We start from the raw sequence: 18,241 nt of genomic DNA, 5'->3' as shown, positions 1-18,241 counted from the left end.
CGACAATACAGCATCATCCTGTACTCCCCTTCGACAATACAGCGTCATTCTGTACTCCCCTTCGACAATACAGCGTCATTCTGTACTCCCCTTCGACAATACAGCGCTCATTCTGTACTCCCCTTCGACAATACAGCATCATTCTGTACTCCCCTTCGACAATACAGCATCATTCTGTACTCCCCTTCGACAATACAGCATCATTCTGTACTCCCCTTCGACAATACAGCGTCATTCTGTACTCCCCTTCGACAATACCGCATCATTCTGTACTCCCCTTCGACAATACAGCGTCATTCTGTACTCCCCTTCGACAATACAGCGTCATTCTGTACTCCCCTTCGACAATACAGCGCTCATTCTGTACTCCCCTTCGACAATACAGCATCATTCTGTACTCCCCTTCGACAATACAGCATCATTCTGTACTCCCCTTCGACAATACAGCATCATTCTGTACTCCCCTTCGACAATACAGCATCATTCTGTACTCCCCTTCGACAATACAGCGTCATTCTGTACTCCCCTTCGACAATACAGCGTCATTCTGTACTCCCCTTCGACAATACAGCCTCATTCTGTACTCACCTTCGACAATACAGCGTCATTCTGTACTCCACTTCGACAATACAGCATCATTCTGTACTCCCCTTCGACAATACAGCCTCATTCTGTACTCCCCTTCGACAATACAGCGCTCATTCTGTACTCCCCTTCGACAATACAGCATCATTCTGTATTCCCCACTGACAATACAGCGCCATTCTGTACTCCCCTTCGACAATACAGCATCATTCTGTACTCCCCTTCGACAATACAGCATCATTCTGTACTCCCCTTCGACAATACAGCATCATTCTGTACTCCCCTTCGACAATACAGCATCATTCTGTACTCCCCTTCGACAATACAGCATCATTCTGTACTCCCCTTCGACAATACAGCGACATTCTGTACTCCCCTTCGACAATACAGCGTCATTCTGTACTCCCCTTCGACAATACAGCATCATTCTGTACTCCCCTTCGACAATACAGCGTCATTCTGTACTCCCCTTCGACAATACAGCATCATTCTGTACTCCCCTTCGACAATACAGCGTCATTCTGTACTCCCCTTCGACAATACAGCATCATTCTGTACTCCCCTTCGACAATACAGCCTCATTCTGTACTCCACTTCGACAATACAGCGCTCATTCTGTACTCCCCTTCAACAATACAGCATCATTCTGTATTCCCCACTGACAATACAGCGTCATTCTGTACTCCCCTTCGACAATACAGCATCATTCTGTACTCCCCTTCGACAATACAGCATCATTCTGTACTCCCCTTCGACAATACAGCATCATTCTGTACTCCCCTTCGACAATACAGCATCATTCTGTACTCCCCTTCGACAATACAGCATCATTCTGTACTCCCCTTCGACAATACAGCGACATTCTGTACTCCCCTTCGACAATACAGCGTCATTCTGTACTCCCCTTCGACAATACAGCATCATTCTGTACTCCCCTTCGACAATACAGCATCATTCTGTACTCCCCTTCGACAATACAGCATCATTCTGTACTCCCCTTCGACAATACAGCATCATTCTGTACTCCCCTTCGACAATACAGCGTCATTCTGTACTCCCCTTCGACAATACAGCATCATTCTGTACTCCCCTTCGACAATACAGCATCATTCTGTACTTTCCTTCGACAATACAGCATCATTCTGTACTCCCCTTCGACAATACAGCATCATTCTGTACTCCCCTTCGACAATACAGCGTCATTCTGTACTCCCCTTCGACAATACAGCATCATTCTGTACTCCCCTTCGACAATACAGCGTCATTCTGTACTCCCCTTCGACAATACAGCGTCATTCTGTACTCCCCTTCGACAATACAGCATCATTCTGTATTCCCCACTGACAATACAGCGCCATTCTGTACTCCCCTTCGACAATACAGCATCATTCTGTACTCCCCTTCGACAATACAGCATCATTCTGTACTCCCCTTCGACAATACAGCATCATTCTGTACTCCCCTTCGACAATACAGCATCATTCTGTACTCCCCTTCGACAATACAGCATCATTCTGTACTCCCCTTCGACAATACAGCGACATTCTGTACTCCCCTTCGACAATACAGCGTCATTCTGTACTCCCCTTCGACAATACAGCATCATTCTGTACTCCCCTTCGACAATACAGCATCATTCTGTACTCCCCTTCGACAATACAGCATCATTCTGTACTCCCCTTCGACAATACAGCGTCATTCTGTACTCCCCTTCGACAATACAGCCTCATTCTGTACTCACCTTCGACAATACAGCGTCATTCTGTACTCCACTTCGACAATACAGCATCATTCTGTACTCCCCTTCGACAATACAGCCTCATTCTGTACTCCACTTCGACAATACAGCGCTCATTCTGTACTCCCCTTCGACAATACAGCATCATTCTGTATTCCCCACTGACAATACAGCGTCATTCTGTACTCCCCTTCGACAATACAGCATCATTCTGTACTCCCCACTGACAATACAGCATCATTCTGTACTCCCCTTCGACAATACAGCATCATTCTGTACTCCCCTTCGACAATACAGCATCATTCTGTACTCCCCTTCGACAATACAGCATCATTCTGTACTCCCCTTGGACAATACAGCATCATTCTGTACTCCCCTTCGACAATACAGCGTCATTCTGTACTCCCCATCGACAATACAGCATCATTCTGTACTCCCCTTCGACAATACAGCATCATTCTGTACTCCCCTTCGACAATACAGCGTCATTCTGTACTCCCCTTCGACAATACAGCATCATTCTGTACTCCCCTTCGACAATACAGCGTCATTCTGTACTCCCCTTCGACAATACAGCCTCATTCTGTACTCACCTTCGACAATACAGCGTCATTCTGTACTCCACTTCGACAATACAGCATCATTCTGTACTCCCCTTCGACAATACAGCCTCATTCTGTACTCCCCTTCGACAATACAGCGCTCATTCTGTACTCCCCTTCGACAATACAGCATCATTCTGTATTCCCCACTGACAATACAGCGCCATTCTGTACTCCCCTTCGACAATACAGCATCATTCTGTACTCCCCTTCGACAATACAGCATCATTCTGTACTCCCCTTCGACAATACAGCATCATTCTGTACTCCCCTTCGACAATACAGCATCATTCTGTACTCCCCTTCGACAATACAGCATCATTCTGTACTCCCCTTCGACAATACAGCGACATTCTGTACTCCCCTTCGACAATACAGCATCATTCTGTACTCCCCTTCGACAATACAGCATCATTCTGTACTCCCCTTCGACAATACAGCATCATTCTGTACTCCCCTTCGACAATACAGCATCATTCTGTACTCCCCTTCGACAATACAGCGTCATTCTGTACTCCCCTTCGACAATACAGCCTCATTCTGTACTCACCTTCGACAATACAGCGTCATTCTGTACTCCACTTCGACAATACAGCATCATTCTGTACTCCCCTTCGACAATACAGCCTCATTCTGTACTCCACTTCGACAATACAGCGCTCATTCTGTACTCCCCTTCAACAATACAGCATCATTCTGTATTCCCCACTGACAATACAGCGTCATTCTGTACTCCCCTTCGACAATACAGCATCATTCTGTACTCCCCTTCGACAATACAGCATCATTCTGTACTCCCCTTCGACAATACAGCATCATTCTGTACTCCCCTTCGACAATACAGCATCATTCTGTACTCCCCTTCGACAATACAGCATCATTCTGTACTCCCCTTCGACAATACAGCGACATTCTGTACTCCCCTTCGACAATACAGCGTCATTCTGTACTCCCCTTCGACAATACAGCATCATTCTGTACTCCCCTTCGACAATACAGCATCATTCTGTACTCCCCTTCGACAATACAGCATCATTCTGTACTCCCCTTCGACAATACAGCATCATTCTGTACTCCCCTTCGACAATACAGCGTCATTCTGTACTCCCCTTCGACAATACAGCACCATTCTGTACTCCCCTTCGACAATACAGCATCATTCTGTACTTTCCTTCGACAATACAGCATCATTCTGTACTCCCCTTCGACAATACAGCATCATTCTGTACTCCCCTTCGACAATACAGCGTCATTCTGTACTCCCCTTCGACAATACAGCATCATTCTGTACTCCCCTTCGACAATACAGCGTCATTCTGTACTCCCCTTCGACAATACAGCGTCATTCTGTACTCCCCTTCGACAATACAGCATCATTCTGTATTCCCCACTGACAATACAGCGCCATTCTGTACTCCCCTTCGACAATACAGCATCATTCTGTACTCCCCTTCGACAATACAGCATCATTCTGTACTCCCCTTCGACAATACAGCATCATTCTGTACTCCCCTTCGACAATACAGCATCATTCTGTACTCCCCTTCGACAATACAGCATCATTCTGTACTCCCCTTCGACAATACAGCGACATTCTGTACTCCCCTTCGACAATACAGCGTCATTCTGTACTCCCCTTCGACAATACAGCATCATTCTGTACTCCCCTTCGACAATACAGCATCATTCTGTACTCCCCTTCGACAATACAGCATCATTCTGTACTCCCCTTCGACAATACAGCGTCATTCTGTACTCCCCTTCGACAATACAGCCTCATTCTGTACTCACCTTCGACAATACAGCGTCATTCTGTACTCCACTTCGACAATACAGCATCATTCTGTACTCCCCTTCGACAATACAGCCTCATTCTGTACTCCACTTCGACAATACAGCGCTCATTCTGTACTCCCCTTCGACAATACAGCATCATTCTGTATTCCCCACTGACAATACAGCGTCATTCTGTACTCCCCTTCGACAATACAGCATCATTCTGTACTCCCCACTGACAATACAGCATCATTCTGTACTCCCCTTCGACAATACAGCATCATTCTGTACTCCCCTTCGACAATACAGCATCATTCTGTACTCCCCTTCGACAATACAGCATCATTCTGTACTCCCCTTGGACAATACAGCATCATTCTGTACTCCCCTTCGACAATACAGCGTCATTCTGTACTCCCCATCGACAATACAGCATCATTCTGTACTCCCCTTCGACAATACAGCATCATTCTGTACTCCCCTTCGACAATACAGCATCATTCTGTACTCCCCACTGACAGTACAGCGTCATTCTGTACTCCCCTTCGACAATACAGTGTCATTCTGTACTCCCCTTCGACAATACAGCGTCATTCTGTACTCCCCTTCGACAATACAGCATCATTCTGTACTCCCCTTCGACAATACAGCATCATTCTGTACTTTCCTTCGACAATACAGCATCATTCTGTACTCCCCTTCGACAATACAGCATCATTCTGTACTCCCCTTCGACAATACAGCGTCATTCTGTACTCCCCTTCGACAATACAGCATCATTCTGTACTCCCCTTCGACAATACAGCGTCATTCTGTACTCCCCTTCGACAATACAGCGTCATTCTGTACTCCCCTTCGACAATACAGCATCATTCTGTACTCCCCTTCGACAATACAGCATCATTCTGTACTTTCCTTCGACAATACAGCATCATTCTGTACTCCCCTTCGACAATACAGCATCATTCTGTGCTCCCCTTCGACAATACAGCATCATTCTGTACTCCCCTTCGACAATACAGCATCATTCTGTACTCCCCTTCGACAATACAGCATCATTCTGTACTCCCCTTCGACAATACAGCAACACTCTGTACTCACCTTCGACAATACAGCTACATTCTGTACTCCCCTTCGACAATACAGCGTCATTCTGTACTCCCCTTCGACAATACAGCATCATTCTGTACTCCCCTTCGACAATACAGCGTCATTCTGTACTCCCCTTCGACAATACAGCGTCATTCTGTACTCCCCTTCGACAATACAGCGCTCATTCTGTATTCCCCACTGACAATACAGCGACATTCTGTACTCCCCTTCGACAATACAGCATCATTCTGTATTCCCCACTGACAATACAGCGTCATTCTGTACTCCCCACTGACAATACAGCGTCATTCTGTACTCCCCTTCGACAATACAGCATCATTCTGTACTGCCCACTGACAATACAGCGTCATTCTGTACTCCCCTTCGACAATACAGCATCATTCTGTACTCCCCACTGACAATACAGCGCTCATTCTGTACTCCCCTTCGACAATACAGCATCATTCTGTACTCCCCTTCGACAATACAGCATCATTCTGTACTGCCCACTGACAATACAGCATCATTCTGTACTCCCCTTCGACAATACAGCGTCATTCTGTACTCCCCTTCGACAATACAGCATCATTCTGTACTCCCCACTGACAATACAGCGCTCATTCTGTACTCCCCTTCGACAATACAGCATCATTCTGTACTCCCCACTGACAATACAGCGTCATTCTGTACTGCCCACTGACAATACAGCATCATTCTGTACTCCCCTTCGACAATACAGCATCATTCTGTACTGCCCACTGACAATACAGCATCATTCTGTACTCCCCTTTGACAATACAGCATCATTCTGTACTCCCCTTCGACAATACAGCATCATTCTGTACTCCCCTTCGACAATACAGCATCATTCTCTACTCCCCTTCGACAATACAGCGTCATTCTCTACTCCCCTTCGACAATACAGCATCATTCTGTACTCCCCTTCGACAATACAGCGTCATTCTGTACTCCCCTTCGACAATACAGCATCATTCTGTACTCCCCTTCGACAATACAGCGTCATTCTCTACTCCCCTTCGACAATACAGCATCATTCTGTACTCCCCTTCGACAATACAGCATCATTCTGTACTCCCCTTCGACAATACAGCGCTCATTCTGTACTCCCCTTCGACAATACAGCATCATTCTGTACTCCCCTTCGACAATACAGCGTCATTCTCTACTCCCCTTCGACAATACAGCATCATTCTGTACTCCCCTTCGACAATACAGCGCTCATTCTGTACTCCCCTTCGACAATACAGCATCATTCTGTACTCCCCTTCGACAATACAGCATCATTCTGTACTCCCCTTCGACAATACAGCGCTCATTCTGTACTCCCCTTCGACAATACAGCATCATTCTGTACTCCCCTTCGACAATACAGCATCATTCTGTACTCCCCTTCGACAATACAGCACCACAGCATCATTCTGTACACCCCTTCAACAATACAGCCTCATTCTGTACTCCCCTTCGACAATACAGCATCATTCTGTACTCCCCTTCGACAATACAGCGTCATTCTGTACTCCCCTTCGACAATACAGCGTCATTCTGTACTCCCCTTCGACAATACAGCGTCATTCTGTACTCCCCTTCGACAATACAGCATCATTCTGTACTCCCCTTCGACAATACAGCATCATTCTGTACTCCCCTTCGACAATACAGCATCATTCTGTACTCCCCTTCGACAATACAGCGTCATTCTGTACTCCCCTTCGACAATACAGCATCATTCTGTACTCCCCTTCGACAATACAGCGCTCATTCTGTACTCCCCTTCGACAATACAGCATCATTCTGTACTCCCCTTCGACAATACAGCGTCATTCTCTACTCCCCTTCGACAATACAGCATCATTCTGTACTCCCCTTCGACAATACAGCATCATTCTGTACTCCCCTTCGACAATACAGCATCATTCTGTACTCCCCTTCGACAATACAGCGTCATTCTCTACTCCCCTTCGACAATACAGCGTCATTCTCTACTCCGCTTCAACAATACAGCGCTCATTCTGTACTCCCCTTCGACAATACAGCATCATTCTGTACTCCCCTTCGACAATACAGCATCATTCTGTACTCCCCTTCGACAATACAGCGTCATTCTCTACTCCCCTTCGACAATACAGCGTCATTCTCTACTCCCCTTCGACAATACAGCTTCATTCTGTACTCCCCTTCGACAATACAGCATCATTCTGTACTCCCCTTCGACAGTACAGCATCATTCTGTACTCCCCTTCGACAATACAGCGTCATTCTCTACTCCCCTTCGACAATACAGCGCTCAGTCTGTACTCCCCTTCGACAGTATCATGCTCCTTCAGTACTACATTGGTGTTGCGCTCGAATGTCTGGAAATGACCCAATCCTACAACCTTCTGACTGACAGGGATGGATGCAGACTGCTGGTAAAGTTCCATCTGCTGGGGCCGGGCTGGATGGTGGGGACGTGGATGGAACCTTTACTTCTGCCCACTGATAAAATTGACATGGGGTTCCAGGGCGCCATTCTCCAGCCAGGAAATGCAGACAGAAGCAACAGGACTGTTCGATGGTGCGGATTGCCTTCGGATGCCTTCTGACTCGAGGAGGGTTTCGGGCAGGGGGAAGTGTCTGTTTCAGGGGAGAGGAAGGGTGGATTTAACAGGAGCTCCAGGAACAGAGGGCAGAGTCTGGAGTCGGGAACACCATAACCTTTGGCGTGGAGTACCAGAGGAACAATCTTGCCCATCCTGGCCCCCACAAAGGAATTTATTCAATGCTCCTGAGCTGTCTCCTCATGTTTCAGACCAGATTTCCACTGATTTGATTTACCCATTCAGGCAGGGCTTGAGTAAAATCAGTGTCCACAATACTGTATTTGTGAATGGAATTTTGCGGGAGTTGGTAAGCACATAAATTTTTGTACTAACTATAAAATTTGCATAATAAGATTAATCGCCAGTCTCTGTGTAATTGTATGTTCTGGAATTTCTTACAGGGTGAAGCTGGAGTGTTAGGACCACGGGTAAGTTGAATTTTGTTTCAACTTAATGTAAACTGCTGAATTGTTGTTGCGATATATATTATCCTTTAGTTTACATAGAGACTGAATGTAATGGGCACTGTGTATGAACAATTCCTGATACCTGACTTGCTGCTTCGAGTGGCAGGTTGTTTAATGGACTGTGTCTGCTCTGTAGGGTCCATCAGGTCCCAAAGGTGAACCAGGAAAAACAGAGATAATTGACTACAATGGTAACATTAATGACGCACTCCAGGTATGCATGAATCAAAGAGCAATGTCACTCGCTGAGCTTTCTTATCAAATATATTTAGAATTCTGTTAAGAATGTTGCCCAAATGCTGTAAGCGCAGATGTTGTGCATCAACACTAACTCCTGCCAACGTACGATGACCAGTCTGCACATGTACAATGGTCCACGCATGCGGGGAACACCAACGACGTCATTCCACTGCCAGTATACACCTCTGTATATCCGTGAAAATGTTTGATATCTGTGTGGACGCACTGCCTGCAATGAATATCGTTGGAAGTTTAGGTTTAGAATGAAGAACAGTAACTCTATCTTTTAATTAGTTAAGACTGTTTATAAGCCAGATATCTTTCCAAAATGCAATGCTAAGACAGTCAAACGCAGTCACAATAAAGTGCCCTGATAATTGGAGCAATGAGGAGGGGTTGGATAGGCTGGGGTTGTTTTCCTTAGCACAGAGGATGTGGGGCAGGCGTGCTAAAAAATTGCACTTAGTGTACAAAAAAAAAGGTTGGGTGGGGTTTCTGGGTTACAGGGATAGGTTGGAGGTGTGGGCTTAAATGGGGTGCTCTTCTCAAGGGCCGGTGCAGATTCGATGGGCCGAATGGCCTCCTTCTGCACTGTAAATTCTATGAAATCTCGTTGGATCTCACTAGGAGTTCTGAGTGTCAGAAATCTTGCAAGAGGCCTCTCACGAGCTTTAATGGCATCGCCGCATCACCCAGTCGGCCATTAGATTGGGCCCTCTGTCGACAAGTTTGTTTTTCACTTACTGAACGCTGATGGCCTCCCTATAATCAGAATCCAATCTTGTCTCACAATCATTTATTGAAACAACCATCCCTCTGTCAAATCCTCCTCATCTGTTTGGAACAAGCACCTCACCATCTGCAGCAGCCGAAAGCCTGACAACAGCTGAAAACAGAATTTCAGGATTGGGTTTCCTTCACAGTGGCACCAGACAATAATCCCTTAACATTTGGGTTTGGGGTATTTAAAGTAACTAACAATGTCCACGGGCTCCAATTATCGTTCAGTCCATAACACCCTTTATGATCTCAGAACATAGCACCTGACCTACATTCCTTTAGATAACTTAGTGCAAGTTTTTGTATATGAAAAAGCAAAGCTGATTGTCCTTTTCTGTGAAGCTTCCCATTGTCCCATGTGATTTATATTTAGGGTCCTCCCGGGGTTCCAGGAATGCCAGGACTTCCAGGCCAGAAGGTAACATTTTCACCTAGTTGGATAACTCGGAGGGAATAAAATCTGTTTTGGGTGATGGCGAATTATCAGTCCATTAATCTGCATTGACGAATGCCAACCACAGAAATTTGCATTTCTATGTCTTTAATGTAATGAAGTATCTCAATGCAGGAGTGATTTGACATCAAACTACATAAAGACCAGGACTATCAAAATTTAGTTCAAATCTCGCTTAAATTTACAAAGCACCTTAAAGGAGGAAAATGAGAGAGAGACGGAGAGGTTTAGGAAGGGAAATTCTAGGGGCTTAGGCTGCTATTGGGGGAGCAGTGAAAATTGGGAATCCTTAAGGGGCCAAGATTGGAGGAACACCAATAGCTCAGAGGGTTGCATTGCTGGAGGAGATCAAAGAGATGGGGAACGGCAAGGCCATGAGAGATTTGAAAATAATGGTGAAAATTTGAAATCATGAATCCCAATTCGCCACCATCCACTTGGTTGTATTGCAGCCCAAGACAGATTTCACCCACAAGATCTCAAAAGTTCTTCATTATCTTTCCAGGTGGGGTGAAAGTAATTATAGCAGCAAATAAAAATACCCTTCCTTTGTTGGGTTAGTTGCTTGATTCAAACTTACACTATGGAATTTTTGAAATCTTGCAAAATGGAAATTTGAATAGAATTCTCATACTGTTAGCATTACCCAAGTTGAACGTACATATTGACACAGGACTATCTATTTACAGGGTGAAATTGGCTTGCCAGGGGTACCTGGACTTGACGGAGAAAAGGTAATTATTCTTATTTCTCTTTAAGAATTGATTGCTACAGTTGTGTTGTTTGTTAAAGTTCCTGATATCTCACCAAAGGGTTTCATTTTAGCCATTATAAAAAAAAGCTTTCCAAGATGCTGTCCTTTGTTATTCTAGGGCTCTCGTGGTAAGAATGGTGACCTTGGACCTTCCGGCCCAGAAGGACCATCAGGACCCAAAGGAGAGACCGGAATTATGGGATTCCCAGGATCCAAAGGAGATAAAGGAGATACTGGACTGACAGGATCTCCCGTATGTTTAATGTGTTATTTCCAATGCAGGCACTGGATTAATTACCACATGTTATAAATATCAATGTACCGTGTTGCACATTTTAGCCATCTGTCCATCCCATATAATATTTTCATGTTGTATCGATAAACTAAGATCTTTCCCTGACAATATTGTAATCGCTCACACAAAGCTTTGCCTGCACAATATAGATTAATTTAATTACTGATGTAACCTATTTATCTAACCACTGCATTGGAAATCTTTCTTGCAAAAGACTGTATCAAGTTGATCATGCAACAACAGTAGACTATCAAGCTGATTATGTGATGTTAGTTAGCATTGTGTAACAGATACACTCAAAATTAACAACAATTCAAAATGAAATGCAATGAAATGAAAAATGAAAATCGCTTATTGTCACAAGTAGGCTTCAAATGAAGTGACTGGCACATTCCGGCACCTGTCCGGGGAGGCTGGTACAGGAGTTGAACCGTGCTGCTGGCCTGCCATGGTCTGCTTTAAAAGCCAGCTATTTAGCCCTGTGCTAAACCAGCCCCTAATTCAAAATTATTCCAAAATTGCTTTTGATCATTAAGCCCCATTTAGAAACAGTCCAAATCTCAAAAGCTTAAAAACATATTTGAATTATCCATAAATGTTATTCAGTAATTTTATTTTGTATTTAATTAACATTTAGGGTCTAGATGGGCCCACGGGTGAAAAGGGAGAAAGGGGAGAACCAGGATTGCAAGGCCCACCAGGGTTGCCGGGGCCCGTAGGTCTCCCTGGCTCAACTGTAAGTATTTGCAGAATCAGCCAGTACCTTTTGCTTGGCACAAAGGGAGTGAAATTGGTTTTGGTGTTAACAAACAGTGGACGGTGAACACATTAGCTGCCAATTTTACACCTGCCCCAGTTTACTCTTCACTTTGTGTCACACTCGGCCTCTTTCACATTCATCTCTTTTCTTTGTCATTGATGTCAGGGTGTCGGGCAGATTTCCTATTCGCCATGTCCCACTTTGAGCCACTTCCCAAGACCATCTTCATTCCCAGTGACAAGTCAATATTGATGGTGTACAGAAGACCAGCCAGTCTTGTGTCCTTCCAGAAGGCAGCGGTGTTCTGGATTAACCAAAAAAAAAACATTTTTCCTGCTAAGTTACTACGGCAGAGGGTTAGATGTTCCTCTTTTTGGGATACTCTATCCCATGTTGGCAGTTGATGGGTGACTGAGATGTGAGTGTCTTCTTACACCAAATGTTCCTCTGTCGGTTCATGTGTTCATTTATGTCATTTGAGATGTAGGTTTTGGTGTGTCTCAAGACTAGATGTGGGAGATGAAACTATCAAGTAAAATTTTAAGAGAAGTTTAGGTTTTAAGACCTTAAATATCTGAGGAAGGAATGGGGATCAACCCCAGAGGGCAACTGTTTCCTCAAACGGCCACAATTGTTTTACATTGGGCAGAAAAAATGGTTTTCTCCAATTGTTTACCCAAGTCAAATCTGCAGAGTGTCGCTCTGAATTCCCAGCATTCCTTCAAGGTGACGTCCTCGATTTGAGTGTTGGTGCAAGACATGGTTCAGTCTGTGATGACCATGACTAAGGGTCTCGACACCATATTTCAGTCGCTGAGGGACGTGCCCCAGACACAGGTGGACATTGCCAAGGCACTGGAGAGCGTGGCTTAGTCACTGAAGCCGGTAGCTGAGGGCGTCGACACCATGGTGCAGACAATGGGGAGCCGCCAGGACTGACAGAGGCCCCTGGAGCTCACTCCAGCTGTCTCTCCATCCCAGGGAGTCCCCCAGAGCCCTGCGGACGCCATCAGGGAGGAGGAGGTGCTGGAGGCCCACCCAGGGCCTGTCACCAAGGAGACAAGAGCGGTCTCCAATTCTCGTGAAACCCCCCCCCCCCTCCCGCGACATGGGCACATCTCAAGGGCAGCGGGCAGAACAGGGCAGCAGGGCGAAGCCAGTGACACCAGCGGTAGGTCGACAGGGACCCCGGCTCTAGGCCCTCCAGAGGACATCCGCCGAAGGCCACGGGGCTCGGGAAGCAGCAGGTTGCCTCCTCCTCTGATATTGACCACTGTGCCGCCTGGCAGAAAGGAAGATAGTTGTCGGAGGTCAATCGTCTCTGCCATAAGACATCGTTGCAGGAGTTCCTCAGGGTAGGTTGGTCCAACCATCTTCAGCTATTTTACCTTCCTTCCATCATAAGGTCAGATGTGGGGATGTTTGCGGATGACTGCACAATGTTCAGCACCATTCGGACTCCTCAGATACTGGAACAGCCCATGTCCAAATGCAGCAAAATCTGCTCAATATTCAGGGGTGCGGCTGATGGGTGAAAGGTAACATTCACGCCACACATGTGCCAGTCAACTACCATCTCGAACAAGAGAGAATCCAACTATCTCCCCTACATTGCGTTACCATCACTGAATCCCCCACTGAATCCTGGGGGTTACATTGACCAGAAACTGAACTGGACTCGTCATATAAATACTGTGGCTATGAGAGCAGGTCACAGGCTGGGGATACTGCAGAGGGCAACTCATGTCCTGACTCCCCAAAGCTTGCCCACCATTAACAAGGCTTAAATCAGGAGTGTGATGGAATACTCTCTACTTATCTGGTTGAGTGCAGCTCCAGCAACACAAGAAGTTTGGCACCAGCCATGAAAAAGCAGCCCGGTTGAGTGGCAGCCCAGCCACCAACATTCAACATTCACTCCCTCCAACACCGAGACACAGTGGCAGCCGTGTGCACCACCTACAAGGTGGACCAGGCCCTTCAACAGCACCTTCCAAACCCACAACCTCTACCACTCATAAGGAACACCACCATCTGCAAGTTACCCTCAATGTCATTCACCAAAATGACTTGTAACAATATCACCCCTCCGTTCCTTTACTGTCAGTGGGTCAATGCCCTGGAACTCCTTCCCTATAAGCACTGTGGGTTTACCTACACTACATGGACTGCAAAGGGTCAAGAAGGCAGCTCACTCCTACCTTCACCAGGGCAACTAGGGGTGGGCAATAAATGGGCCTAGCCATAAAAATTAAATAAATAAAAAATGAATAAAGTATCGATGGAGTATCCCACAGACCCAGCTCGCAATAATCCCAGCAGCTCATACAGACAGCATGGCTAATGTGGCTTCCTTGCTGATAAAAATAGAAGAACAAGAGCAGCAGATACATGGGAACACCACCACTTGCAAAACCCCTCCAAACCACACTGCACCCTAACTGCACTGTGGGTGTACCTACACCACAGGGACTGCCGCAGTTCAAGAGGACAGCTCACCACCATCTTCTCAGTGAAATCAGGGACGGGCAACAAATGCTGGTCGACCCAGCAATGGCCAAATTCCGTAAATCAATTTTTAAAAAAGAAATAAAGCAAACAATTTCTGTTTTGTATGTATTCTCGTTTCTCTAACTCGTGGAAAACAGGCTTTTCTCCTGCTGGTAACTATTTAACTATTGACGCAAATGGGATGCTCCTGATGGCAAAACCATTGCCGTAGAGACTGATGAATTTTTTTAAATCTTTGATTTCAGGCAGATAAAGGGGAGAAGGGAGATGCGGTAAGGACAGTTACTTACTATTTACAAGTAAAATATTGAACATTACAATGCTCAGATGATTTCAGCATGTAATTCCTGCCCCTTTCTTTATGAATTTCAAATACCAGTTAGCACCTCAGACAGAAGGAATTATTTAGTGTTCAGAAGCTATCACTGCAAGCAGTAAATTGTCGGCTTGTACATTATCAGGATGAAATGTTAGAAATGTTTTATATGCTTTCAATTCCTATAATTCACTGATTCAAAGTACTGAAATAATTCCGTGTCACTGCTTCAATGTGTTACCTGCCCAAAGCAACAGCCAGTGCACGATCTTCAGAAGTTCAAAGTACTAGAATCCCTACTGTGGAGAAGGAGGCCATTCAGCCCATCGAGTCTGCCGAACCTCTCGAGGAGCTCATTTCATCGGCCCACACCCCCACTCTGTCCCCCGAAACCCCAACTAATACTTTTGGGCACTAAGGGACAGTTTAGCAAGGCCTACCCACCTAATTCTCACTGGAGCGAAGAAGGAAGAGAGGTGCGTGTTTTCTCGCTGCGTGGACTGCACTGCCAGCAGCGACTCTTGGACAGGCACATGGACAGCAGTAAATTGAAGGGGTGTATGTTAGGTTGATCTTGGATTAGGATAACTGGTCGGCACAACATCGTGGGCCGAAGGGCCTGCACTGTGCTGTGCTGTTCTATGTTCTAACTTGCACATCTTTGGACTGTGGGAAGAAACCGGAGCACCCGGAGGAAACCCACGCAGACACGGGGAGAACGTGCAGACTCCACACAGACAGTCACCCAAGGCTGGAATTGAACCCGGGTCCCTGGCGCTATGAGACAGCAGTGCTAACCACTGTGCCACCGTACCGCACTTGCCGCAAAGTCACACCGTGCAATTAATGGAAAAGACGAGAAAATACTGAATGGCTGTGAATTCGAGCAGTGCGAATATTCACATTCAAAAACTTTTGGAAAGATACATCCAAATAGTTGCACTGACATTGCCCTGCTTGTTTCCTCCTGCAAAAAATGACCTAATTTTCTTTTGAAAGTTACAATTAAATCTGCAGGCAATGCATTTGAAATCACAATGAGCCGCGAAATGTCGATTCTGACTAAACCTGTCATAAATGAGGTATCAGATATATTATTTGAAAACTTAGAACAAGCCTGTACACAATACAACAATAACCATCGCTGAATAATACTCACTTTAGTTGTTTTAAATGTCTTGCTGCACTATATGCACTGCACTCTCTGAGGGATTTGCACCCAGTTATCATAATTTATAAGTCTGATGGAGTAGAACTATCTCAATTCCTCAAATCCATGAATTCTTTGCGGCGGTTGACTTGTGTATGTACTGAAGGACGTTGGTTACTTTTATAGGTGAGTGGTCCTCCAGGACCGCCCGGGCCAGAGGGGCCTCCAGGTTCAATGGTAAGATTTCAATCTCTTCACATCACCAGGAAACCGGTATTGTATGAAAAACTCCAACCAAGATGAAGTTTAGAGACAATCTTGTGGAAAAGAGGGGAACGGAGTAGGTGGTTAAGCTCATGAAAAGTTTAATTTTAAAGTTAGTAGGAGTTCTTTTAAAGTTCTTCATGTCGCTGGGGGAGGGGGGTGGTTTCTGGAAAAAGATGTAAACTTCGATTTAAATTGCATCCTCTGATGGTGCTGTAACAACACTTGCGGTTTGCTGTCCGGTAGAAAGAAATAACTTACACTTTTAAAACACTTTTCAACACCTCCGGATGTTCCAAAGCAACATTATTGAAACAGTTGCGTTTTTAAAGAAAACATATAATTGACATGCAGTGAGATCACATACATGTAGAACACGTGAATGATTCACACCCATTAGTTCACCCTTAATATATATGCCCGGTTGCTTTAAGTGAATCATATCGTGTATCTAAGGACCCATAATGTCTCAAATTTTCCTATTAGAATATACAAATAAGCAAAGGTATTATCTGTATGAAATGTCATTTATATTTAAAATTGGGTTTCTGATCTGTTTTGTCCAGGGAACACACGGTCTTCCAGGAACAAAGGTAATTTTAATTACACTCAAACTACTTTGCAGGTTCTGGAAATGTCCTTGGTGCCTTTCTTTACTCTAATCTTTTCCCTACATCTGTGTTGGTTAAAATGTGTAGACTGCTAAAAATGGAAAATAGTTGTGAATTGTGACATGCTTTTTAATATTGAGAATATAAGAACTAGGAGCAGGAGGAGGCCATTCAGCCCCTCGAGCCTGCTCTGCCAGTCAGAACGATCATGGCTGATCTCATCTTGGCCTAAACTCCACTTCCTGCCCATTCCCCATAACCCTTCAACCCATTACTAATTAAAAATCTCTCTATCTCCTTAAATTTACTCAAAGTCCCGGCATCCATCGCACTCTGGGGAAGTGAATCCCACAGATTCACAACTCTTTGCGAGAAGTAATTTCTCCTAATCTCTGTTTCAAATCTGCTACCCCTTATCCTAAAATAATTGCCCCACAAAGGAAGCATCCGCTCTACATCCACTTTGTCAATATCTTTTATCATCTTGTATACCTCAATTAGATCGTCTCTCATTCTTCTAAACTCTGAAGAGTATCGGCCTAAACTGCTCAATCTCTCTTCATTAGACAATCCCCTCATCACTGGAATCAATCCAGTGAACCTCCTCGGAACTGCCTCTTAAGGCAACTACATCCCTCCTCAAATAAGGGGACCAAATCTGTACACAGTACTCTAGGTGCGGTCTCACCAACGCCTTGTACAGTTGCAGCAACACTTCTCTACTTTTATACTCTATTCCTTTAGCTATAAAGGCCAAAATTCCATTTACCTTCCCTATTCCCCGCTGTACCCACATACTAGTTTTCTGCGATTCATGCACAAGGACACCCAGACCCCTCTGCAACAAAGCACTCTGAAGCTTCTCTCCATTTAAATAATAAGTTGCCTTTCCGTTTACCGACCAAAATGGATAACCTCACACTTATCCACGTTAAACTCAATCTTCCAAAGGCTGGCCCACTCACCTAACCTAACTATTATCTATTTGTAAATTCTTTATTTCTTTGTTGCAACTTACTATCCAACCTATTGAAATGAAATGAATGAAATTAAAATCGTTTATTGTCACAAGTAGGCTTCAAATGAAGTTACTGTGAAAAGCCCCTAGTCACCACATTCCGGCGCCTGTTCGGGGAGGCTGTTACGGGAATTGAACCGTGCTGCTGGCCTGCCTTGGTCTGCTTTCAAAGCCAGCGATTTGGCCCTGTGTTAAACAGCCCCATATATTTTAGTGTCAGCTGCAAAT

At 45.1% G+C, this 18,241-nt stretch overlaps 1 protein-coding gene across 1 annotated transcript in view; it reads left to right on the top strand.

Annotated features, from left to right (window-relative positions):
• The window catches only part of col13a1 (collagen, type XIII, alpha 1), a 140,568-nt gene that overhangs the window by 90,174 nt on the left and 32,153 nt on the right, over nt 1–18,241 (top strand). Inside the window, exons 24-32 of the mRNA XM_072491402.1 lie at nt 8,795–8,821; nt 8,997–9,074; nt 10,254–10,298; nt 11,024–11,068; nt 11,207–11,341; nt 12,021–12,119; nt 14,900–14,926; nt 16,307–16,357; nt 16,951–16,977. Coding sequence (XP_072347503.1) covers nt 8,795–8,821; nt 8,997–9,074; nt 10,254–10,298; nt 11,024–11,068; nt 11,207–11,341; nt 12,021–12,119; nt 14,900–14,926; nt 16,307–16,357; nt 16,951–16,977 — 534 coding nt within the window. The remainder of the gene's footprint in view (nt 1–8,794; nt 8,822–8,996; nt 9,075–10,253; nt 10,299–11,023; nt 11,069–11,206; nt 11,342–12,020; nt 12,120–14,899; nt 14,927–16,306; nt 16,358–16,950; nt 16,978–18,241) is intronic.

Source organism: Scyliorhinus torazame, chromosome 28 (assembly GCF_047496885.1).
Source record: "Scyliorhinus torazame isolate Kashiwa2021f chromosome 28, sScyTor2.1, whole genome shotgun sequence".
Classification (NCBI taxonomy): domain Eukaryota; kingdom Metazoa; phylum Chordata; class Chondrichthyes; order Carcharhiniformes; family Scyliorhinidae; genus Scyliorhinus; species Scyliorhinus torazame.
The sequence above is the reverse complement of the archived record's forward strand: the minus strand, read 5'-3'. Positions and strand labels throughout refer to the sequence as shown.